Source organism: Silene latifolia, chromosome 1 (genome assembly GCF_048544455.1).
Source record: "Silene latifolia isolate original U9 population chromosome 1, ASM4854445v1, whole genome shotgun sequence".
NCBI lineage: Eukaryota > Viridiplantae > Streptophyta > Magnoliopsida > Caryophyllales > Caryophyllaceae > Silene > Silene latifolia.
This window is the reverse complement of record NC_133526.1, coordinates 539792-551132: the sequence shown is the minus strand read 5'-3', so window position 1 is coordinate 551132 and position 11341 is coordinate 539792. Positions and strand designations below refer to the sequence as shown.

Genomic DNA, 11341 nt, shown 5'->3' with positions numbered 1-11341 from the left:
ATGATGTTGTATGCTAATCTACCCAAAAGGTTTTGGGGAGAATGTTTACTTGCTGCCACATATATCATCAATAGATTACCAACTGCCATTTTAGGGTGGAGGACACCTTATGAGCTGTTACTAGGGAGTGTGCCCTCCTACTATGATCATCTCAAGGTCATTGGTTGCCAATGTTTTGCTCTAATTCCAAGCAAGCAGAGGGATAAGTTTCAGTCTAAAGGAAGGAGATGTGTCTTTATAGGCTATCCTCATGGTCAGAAGGCATACAAATTATTTGATTTGGATACTCAGAAGATTTTAATTAGCAGAGATGTGGAGTTTCAAGAACATGTTTTCCCTTACAAATCAAACAAAACAAAAACCACAATGCCATTCATTGAGAACACTTCCCTTTCTACTTCCAATCCAAATTTTTTGGATCAGTTACTTGATGAAGAAATCACTATTACAAATCAGCCAAATACAAATAATTTTCTTTCTATCACTAATACACAAAATACTAGTTCAGAAACTGCTGATCATGTCATTCCAGCTAGCATTGATCAAATCAGTGCTTCTTCTCCACCAGTTGTTGAACTTGTTGTCCCTTCTATTCCAAGGAACACTAGCAGGGTCAGAAGTGTACCATCCTGGTTGAAGGATTATGACTACCCCACCTTGTCTAAGTCTACTGGTGCAACTGCAGTCTCCTCTGGTGCAGCTTTTTCCATTCTTGATCAAGCTTCTTACCCTGCACATTTGTTGAAGTCACTTAATAATGTGATGTCTGTGGTAGAGCCTACCACATACAAGCAGGCCAAGCAAAATCCTTTATGGGTGGCTGCCATGTCCAAAGAGCTTGCAGCATTGGAATCATCGAACCCTAAATCGATATTCTTTCAAAGTGCTTGAATGATATGTTGTCTTCTTTGAAATGAAATCTGTTTTTGCATCTTCATTTGTGCATAAAAATTAGCAATAAACTCCTCAGCTTTAACATCAATCCCTTCATCCTCAACTTGTTCTTCATCATCATTGTCGAAACTCGTCGTTCCGTACCCCTTATACCCAACATCCTCATAATCACCACCTTCATCCTCAAACTCGTAATCAAAGTCAACAACCTCCGGCCTAATACACGGCATCTTAAACCTCAACGAGCTATGCCGGTTCATCCGAAGATGAAACACGGGTGTATCATCGAACGAGAGCTCACGCTCACCATACCGAATCATATCCCTAGACACCTTGTGATGACCCTTAAGGTACTTAGGCATGTGCCTTAACTCGGCCACAAGCCTACATTTTAGCAACCCACCTTTCCTAGCCCATAACAATGATAGCCTTAAGAGTCTCCATGCTCGACGAGCCGCGTCGTCGCATGTAGATCTTTTCATTCCCATGTTAATTAATTATGTTTCTTTAGTTGTAATATGAAAGTTTTATGTCTTTTGCAAGTAAGTTTGTTATTGTGGAATAAAGTAGTTAGTTATGCATGGGTATATATATATATAAAAACTATAGGATATAATTAAATAATTAATATAAAGTTTATTTGGATTATAGGAAATGTTGTAATGCGGTGTGATTGGAGAGAGAAGTAGTGAGTATGTAACTAACCAAGGGGCTTTGAAACACGGTTGTAAGTTGTAACATGCCCTCCATACAGCTGCTCACTACTGTTGCTTCTCTGTTCTTTTGTTTGGCTTTTCTTCCAAAATTTTGACCTAGTCTTGGATTATTTATCGTTCACAAATTCGTGTTTAAGACGGTAATATTCCTTTAGGAAAATGAGAACGTTACCGGTGATATCAAATATCGGTACCACCCTCTCGCGTGCAGTATACTGGAGACTACTAAAATAATGAGATTACATAAGACTATAAGAGCGTGTGAGAGGGTGGTAACGAGATTGGGTACGATCTGATGGCACCGTATCATATACGGAGTAATAAGGAAAGTTGCCTATGTAAATATGGAGTAATAAATAGTTTTTTCTTTAAATCATCATTTGGCATTATTTAAATTCGCTTTACTATTAAAATGGATATTATTGTCTTAAGCAAGACTAGTTGATTATGGTTATATCCCGATTGTGGAGTTAGGTAGTTATAAGACGGTTGAATGTATGTTGTTCTAGTACACAAATTTGTTATTCATGAGTCATGATGTTCTATGAACTCATTTTAGTGGAACACTAAGTCTTATTTAAGATTGTTTTCTGCTTGAAATGGGTTTAAGGTATATATTTGCAACTCTCGTGGGTATACTAATTATTTGGTTCCGTTTTACATATACAGTGGATTTAAATGTGAATGTATAGTCCTATTTAAATGTTTGGTGGGATAATTATTTTTGAGTAAAACAAGTTGAGTGATTGCGTAAACTGATTTTATGAGAAATGTTCCTGAATTCCTCTTCCATTGTTTTCTTTATTTTGTAGAAAATCTCTCTAACAATCAATGTGAGAAAGTTACTTTTGCATCACTTTCAAATTGCAATTACGGAGTATTAGATTGTGTTTTTGTCCAATTTCTAACAAGTGGTGCAAATGGTTTACATTTTTCCTCCTAAGAAAAAATATTTCAAAAGTAAGGAGCAGAAAATAGCATGGATGTAACGACACTTAATATATGTGCACAAATTCTCATTGAAGACAGACATATCCGTCACAAGGTGAAGATGGGTAAGTATTATTCAAGTGGGTAGATAAGACAAAAGCAAAATAATAGTACCAACTTGGATATTACTTGATCCGTCTTTAGCTTATGAAGAATATGTCCGTCTTCAGCGAGATATGTTTTATCATTGACTTTATGTATACGACTATAAGGTCAAGGTGTGCTTCCTTCAATCTAGACCAAATTATCCGTGGCCCACAAATATGTGAGGAGAAATTTAAATTGCCAATAATTTGGTCTAAATTGGAGGTAGTAACTCATTTTAAACTAGAGTTGTTCATGGATCATTCCGTTCATTGAACCCGGTTCTTCTCGCGCGCTAAAAAATGGGTACGGACAATGCATTTTAACAGAAATACAAAGGCACGGCCCATTAACCCGTCCCGAATCCGCTAACCCGCTTGTCTGTGGGGAAAAAGTTACATGACCCCGGCCCATATTCAGCCCAAACCCGCATTTGAACACCTTTATTTCAAACCTTAAAATGATTTATCACAAAACATTGTTATTTCAAATTTGCCTCATTTTAAGTTTATACTTTTTTCATGTTTCAAATGGTTTCTTAGCGTAACAAAATGCTACGTATGCCAATTAGGGGGTGTTTGGTTCACCCAAAAAAAATATGAGGTATGGGTTTGGAATGAGCCAAACCCATACCAAGTGTTTGTTTGGCAAATACAAGGGTTTCATACCCATACCTCAAACCCATGAGGTATGGGTTTCTCATACTCAAGGAGGGGGGTGGGTATGAGATTGATATCCACGGCTATCAAACTAAATTGATCAAAAATATGAAAAAACAAATTATAGCATATTGTAAATCCAATTTTTTATATACTTATTTGATTAACTAATCATTTTCATGATTTTATAATATTGAAAATTATTATTTATAATACTTTAATTTACGCATTTTAACTTTAATTGATGTTCAAACCCATATCACTCAAAAATGAACCAAACACAAGGTATGAGGAATCAAGTTCCAAACCCATACCACCCGGGTATGATTCCTGATTCCAACCCCATACTCGTGCACGAAACAAACGCCCCCTTAGAAGTGAAAAATTATGCATCAATTAGAGGTATTCGCTTTATAGATAACTCGTTTTAATATAAAATAGATATTTTTCCTCTGAATCATAAGAGTTGGATAATTGGAGGGGCCCAAAATGGAAGAAAAATCAACTTAAGTAAGCAAGATATTGGTTGGATTTTTGTTGTGAAGTAGCAATCCATGTTTCCTCCTTATTTCTTAACAATCAGACAATTTGTTACCTAGTCCGTCTTGCTTCAGATCGCCTTATTTCAGACCGCAATAAGACCTCTTACAAGTGAGAAGCACATGGGTGGTGGAATACCCCCATGTGCGTTCCCACTCACATCCTAAATGGGTTTTTTGTTAGAGAAAATGGTATCCGTCTGACAATTTTAGACGGATATGACGGTCTGAAATAAGAATTTGTGTTTGTTACCAAACCCAGAAACACGTTACACGTAACGTACTTGTTTCTTAACAATCAAACGTAAACTTAGATATTAAGACTCAAAAGAGTGTTACTTCAATGATTGAAAACATTTCTTTAATTCTCAAAAGAGTGTTACTTGAATGATTGAAAACATTTCTTTAATTCTTCATTATTGCTTTTATTGACCTTTTGTTAGCGGCTGCCGTTCAAATGAAATATCTAGGAAGAACTCATCATCTTCCTCTTAATAATTCTTAAAATTTAGTGTTCACAATTTGTTCGATAAGACGGTTTTAATACAATCGGAGCGTGAAACCAGTCAATTAACATTAGAAATTTAGAATGTAGTTTTATCATGACAACTTATCGGTCACATTGACAATCGATATATATAAATCAGTTTCTTGTTTGTCATATGTCCTCGCCATCATGTAAAATATCCCGTTTCATATCATAGGAGCGTTAAACCGGTCAAGTAAAATATGAGTGATAGAATGTAGTTTTACCTTGACAGTATTATCGGTCATATCAATAACCAGTATATAGAAATCGTTTTCTTATACTGTGTATGTCATATATGTCTTTCTCATCCGCTAAAATATGAGGTTATCAAAAGATAAAATAAAAGTCAAATAGATACGAATGTCACATTTGGTCCAGTCTCGTCCGATAAGAGAGAATAATTTACAATTCTAAATTTGGGCCTAATAAGTTGATTAGGTAACATGAGAAGATGGGCTTGTATGTGAAACAAATCCATGCCAATATACAACTTTTGCACAAACCGTCCAACTAAAGGTGGCAACATGCCATCTCAATTACTCCTTCCATTCCGGTTAATACTCCGTAGTTATTTATTTTCATTTTGATTTGCGTTATTCAATAATTTTTTATTTTCACACAAATTAGAAATTGTATTCACTTTTGGGCAAATCACAAGTGGATTGAACTAAAAAAAAAATAAAAAGAATGTACGATAATTGATTTTTTTATCGGTTTTTAGTTCACAAAAAATAGATAACTACTCAACGAAACCGAACGGAGGGTAATACCAGAAAATAAGATGGGCGTTGTTCAATGATTAGAAGCTACGCATAGAGACGTGAGTGGTGTACTGGTCAGCTCAGAAAAACTGCAAAACAGCTTCACTTAAATACCATTTGCAATTGCACTACTCTTGACGTCTTCCAAACTCTATGACTCTATCTTTAGAAAAAACAAGGAAATCTATGTACTGACATTATTCGTCACAAGTTTACAATAAGTTAAATAGTATAAGATAAAACTTTTGTCTTATATATCCAAATAGGTAGGGTTGTACCTGTTACAAATGAGAATTTGTGTAGAAAAACTGCTCGTTAGTTGGTTGAGATAATAGACTAAGGTGTCGTTCGGTTGCCCAATTAAAAATGAATGAATTGGAAATTCACGTGAATTGGAGAAATGAAGGTTATTTGTTTGCCCAATATCACGTGAATTGCATTTTCCTAGGAGTTCCCAATTCTTCCATTATGGAGGAGTTTAATTATCTAGCCCCCCTTAGGGGTGTTAATGAGACGAGACAGCTCGCGAGCAACTCGAGATCGGCTTGGTCAAAGCTCGGTCAAAGCTCGGCTTGTGTGAGATCGGCTCGAGCTCGGGCTCGGCTCGAGAGCTTAACGAGCCAAGCCGAGCAAACGCCAGCTCGGCTCGAAAAGCTCGTGAGCAGCTCGAACTTGTGTGATTATATAAGATATTGCTCATATTTTATACAAATATTTTATCATGATTATATTTTGTATCACATATATCAAATTTCTCACCGATTTGCCAAATATTTTACATTTAACCTTCGAGCCTTGTTATTGAAAGTATCTGAAGGAAAAAAAAAATTCAAAAAAATTAGCCATTATATAGGCTCGATTTGAGCTCGAGTGTGGCTCGAGCTCGCGTTAAAGCTCGCAAGCTTGATAGCGAGCATCTTTTTTACAAGCTCGGTAAGCTCAAGATCGGCTCGAGATCGAGTTTTGGTTTTTGAGCACAAGCCGAGCAATGCCAAGCTCGGGCTCGGCTCGTTAGCCCCCCTAGGTAATTGGAAACTCCCTCATAAATCCAACTCCAGGATGTCAACCAAACAAGTTTTTGGCAATTCAAGTGAATTGACCAATTCACGTGTTTTATAAAATCATGGGAAATTAATTCCCGTATGACAACCAAACGAGGCCTAAGTAGGTTGCTTACAAACTAAACTAGTTACAAGTTGTTATGACTCAAGTTGGTTAAGAGTTAGTTAAGAGGTTGTTAGATAAACCGACTTAACACCAACTATATAATTAAGCAAGCTTTGTAAACAGAATTTGTTACCTAATAATAATCACATCATTTTACTTCTCTTTCTCATCCAATATCTTTCTCTCTAAATTCTCTTCAATCACAAGGGGTAATCTACATCTATATTGGGTACTAAATCCAACTTAATGGGTAGATTCTTACCAAGTAATGACCAAAAATTATGAAGAGTGAATTATGTATTATCTCATTTAGACTTTCCTTGGTAAAACAATGTAATTGCCAAAAATTAGCAAGGGAGTAGTAGACTAGTAAGGCAATTTATTGTTTTCCAATATGTTACTAAGAGCGGTATGATACGTAGTAGTAGTAGATAGTTTAACGATTTTTTAAGCTGTAAAATTTTAATCACGCATAATCTTTAATTTATCAAACACAACGACAATTTTAAGATTTTAAACTCAAATACTCCGTATACTCCATGCACCTCTTTCATTTATTTACCTTTTTAGAAGAGGCATTATGAATTATGATTGAGACAGAGGGAATAGTTATTTATTACAAATGTGTTGACTTTCAATGACTTGATATTCTAGAATAAACATATTAATATTAATATTGGGTTTGGTAGATTACAGTGAGGCAAGCCTCGGTAATGGTATGCACATTGTTCTCGATTTTGTTAGGATTCCCTTGACCTTTGTTGCTATCGATACTATTCTTCCAAATGCTAGCTTAGCTTGCCAATCAATGTTCATGAGACATGCATGGTTTTATCGTTGCTTACATATCTTTGTTCATCTATCTTTATTTTTTGTAGTACATTCACTAAGGAAAATGAGATGAGTTATAGGTAATATCAAGTCTCAATACTCTTTAATATCGCACTATTATTAAATCAAAGGGATGCTCTCTAAGAAGGGCTTTGATTGAGTCGGTGACTGAGCTGAGCCAAAATTTACAGTTAATGGAAAATTTTAAAAAATGGCATTAACGGGTGAACTAGATATAAAAAATCGGAAATTTTAACTAGAAAAATTGTTTTTCCCTTTAATTTGTGCTATAATTTCCCAATATTATGTTAAACTATCTATCTATGCAATAATGCATGCACATTAGATGGACAAAAAAAAGACATACATGCACCAAAAAATTGCATTTAATTTCTTCATTTGATCAAATCCCTTGTTACTATTCCATTTATTGTCATTTCATTCCTAAGATTAGATTTACACAAATTAATGAACAATGAAACAATGTCGTCATCGTCAATAATAAAAATGTTAAGAAACAAATTACACTAATAATGTTCATTTATCTAATGCCACAAATCACATCAACCAAAAAATTAAATTACATTGCAAATTCCTCATAATTTTTTTTTTCCCTAATTTCCATCCTATAACACTTGATCGTCACAATAACATTATCATGAGACGGTCTCATATATCGTGATTTTTAATACCCATGAACCAACTCGGAGACTTTATTCTTAAACCAACGTAACCCTTTTTTAATAGAAGCTTTGACCTTACCTTCCATTGTATAAACCTTATACTTTACAACTCGTTTCTTCCTCTTCATCTCCGGATCATTGAGTCTCCCCCATTTCTTATTCCCTTTTTTCGAGTCACGGCTCGGTCGTGGCATGTCTACTTGGTATGGCAAGAACTCGGGTGACGAGTCACGCGCCGCGTACACTCGACCACTCGTTACCATGCTATGATCCCTCCTTGAGTCTAATCGATGAGTACTCGACCCAAAATCACCCATACTAGCTATATCGCAAAGACGTATATTATTTTGTAAATATATATGAGATTATTTTGTTAGATTGTTAGGAGGTTTTATATATTTGGAGGGGTGTAATATCATTTATAATGTATGATTTATATGATTTATGAAGAAGAATGTAACGTGGAGAAAATAATTGTTTAATAACGTAGTAGTAGAAGAATCTGGCATTATGTTATACATAAATTTTTGTTTCAAACGGATATATTCGTCTAAACAATAAAACTAGTTAAATAAATGGATGAAATAAAAAATAGAATACCTAAATAATGGCAAAATCTTGTCCTATTGAACATATTTTAAAAAATAAATGAATTTTTATTTTACAAAGAAAAATAACAATTTATTAATATTAATTTACTAATTATCAGCCATTTTAAGTAAATACGTTAATTATAATATCGTGATCAAATAACAAAATTGTCATTTATAATCTGCTTTTACCATATCTATTTTTGCTTATGTTATTAATTTGCTGATTATCAAACAAGCCTATGACCATGTTTGGTAAACAGCATATTAGGTTAAATTAGTAGATTTCGATTTAAATAGTAGTTTGATCAAGCATTTGGTTAATGACATATTTAGATAACATATTAGTCGGAATCTACTGTTTTTGAATATGCTGCTAATAGCAACATATTGTGAGTAGCATATTGAGTTTATACATGAAAATGGTAGATTTGTCCCATAATCTGCTAATTACCAAACACGTTTTCTTAATTTTGCTAATTTAATATGATGGTCAAACCTACTACTAAAATCTGTCAACCGTATTCTGCTAACGCAATCTGATATCATAAATCTGCTCCCGCCGTTTGCCAAACGGGGCTTATATATAATATTTGACCCGTTTTACAGTGTAGACGGATATGATCATTTTAAGGGAGACCAAATGTGCATTATATTGCATGACCTTTTATAATCCGTGATATGTGTATGTTGGTAATGGGAGTCTGAGCCAGTTAGTACTATTAATCAATAATTTAAATTTAATTAAGGAATATGTTTAGAAGAGATAGTAAGAGATTAGCTGGATCATTAGAGGCTAGTCAGGATGGAAATCAGAATTTAGACAGCTTTTAATTTGATTTAGTCATTGTCTACTAATCTTTTGCAGGATTAAATCAATGTTTATGGAAACTTACTTGAGATGCAGTCTCATTTCTCATATTGTCACCATATATAGTCGATGATTACTTTGGATGTTTGACATTCTTTTGAATGTTTTTTACTTTTAAATTAACTCCCCTCGAATCACCACTGGTAACCAACAACCACCACAAACAACACAACTAAGACCTACCTTGCACTCCCCGCTATCTACATACCAAATTTCAGACCAAAAAAAGCATCATAACCTCTTTAAAAGACCCACTAAAAATCCCCGACCACTTGTTAATCTCTCCGACTAGCCTTACTTTACACAACAATAGACTCCACATAAGGCCACTTTTGACCATCGTGTTGATAACCCATGGAAAACTTGTATTTCCACCTTTTCAACGAGTCTAAGAACACCTCAAACCGACATCGTTTGCTATCCCAAACATCGATTGAAAGTTACCCCATTGCAAAATGCTAAGTCTTTCAGCCAAAAGTCGTGTTTGACAACAAAAAATTTATTAAAGGTTGTGTTTTACAAACTTTTTTTTTAAAGGTGGTGTTTGCAAAAAAAAAAAAAAAATTTTAAAGGTTGTGTTTGACAAAAAAACCTTTAAATTCGTAAGTCGGACTCCCAACATGTTCATTTACTATCATAAATCCGTCAACTAGTTGTCAAGGAAATGTGTTAAAGGAAAACGCCTCTAATTCGCCTACTAACTCCCTCCCGAGCTAATAATAGAACACTAGTCACCCGCCCTAACCCCCCCCCCCCCAAATTCGTAAGTCGGACTCCCTAATACAACACCCTAGTACCCAAAAGCGCACATCATTCCCAAAGTACCCAAGTATTCGTAAATACCCAAGTATTGGTTAAGGTTATTAAACCTACGATAACTTCCCGGTCATCCCAATCCATCATTTTCCCAAAGGTAGAGTTCAAGAGTCCAAATACAACATATTTTTAGTCCAAAGGTCAAGTTCATTTACATGACTAATTTGGTCCATAAAAGACCAGCTTTATAGCTACTTTATCTTGCTTGAAAGCCCAACACAAAAAAAAAAGCAAAGGGGGCCAAAAACATTACAAGATTTTGCTTCCCTTTTCCTTGTCTTAATCTGCTTGAACCCGTCTTCCTTCACTTTATTTTCTCTTGGGTTCGGTACCTACAAAAAAGGAAATAACGGAAGCAATACCAAAATTTCGACAAATAGTATAGATTACACACATTAATATAAAATCAATAAATATTCTATTTTATTCCAAAATGAGTTAATAATTGCAAGTCGGATAATAAATTAGACTAAATAAGAAACGAAATATGGGATAAAAACGAGTAAAATACTCACTTATAAATTACAACAAATGTATAGAAATAATTAGAAACATGGGTGTAGTCGTGTAGATGAGTGAATAACAATTGAGACTGAAATTGAACCAAAATTAATTCGCCTTGTAGAAAATTCTTTTGATTCAAACAAGTATTTTGAAAACATGGACAAATATATCCTTTGAAAACCCATAATCCAAATTCCAACCCAAATATTAATCACAAATAGAATCATATATCCAGTTGTACCATAAGCATTGTACAACCAAGGTATAAGAATCCGAGCTTATATTAATTCTTTCTGAGCTAATTCAAAATTCATATTTTTAATGTGTAAATGGATGAACTCAATATTTTCTAATAAAATTCATATTATTTAACATAAAGCTCGGATACTTTATCACAAAACTCAAATTCTACATCGTACAACATATACAACTGGTTGTATAGTCCATAAATTGAATATTAATAAGCCATAATTAAGTTCATTACCCATCCATTCATACTCGAACCTATTCCGATTAACTTTCTAAAAAAGGTAAGCTTTAATAGACTCAACGTTTCTATTTTCGCCCTGTATAATCAATATCAGGTAAAATTGGGTTTCGAATAGGATTTTTTATGAAGTATTGTGACCCGAGTATAAAATCAGATTACATTAAAAAGTATAGTAAATCAAACATAAATTGTAAAGTATGGTCCCTAAGTAACTGAA

General features: G+C 34.3%; 1 protein-coding gene across 1 annotated transcript; it reads left to right on the top strand.

Moving 5' to 3' along the window:
• LOC141586560 (uncharacterized) lies at window positions 1–891 on the top strand. Its single transcript, XM_074408199.1, has one exon. It carries the CDS (start codon window positions 1–3, stop codon window positions 889–891), a length of 891 nt encoding a protein of 296 aa, XP_074264300.1.
• The last annotated feature ends 10450 nt before the right edge of the window (window positions 892–11341 follow it).

Coding starts and splice junctions, on each gene's coding strand:
- LOC141586560 (XM_074408199.1), top strand. CDS start 1: ATGATGTTGTATGCTAATCTACCCAAAAGGTTTTGGGGAGAATGTTTA.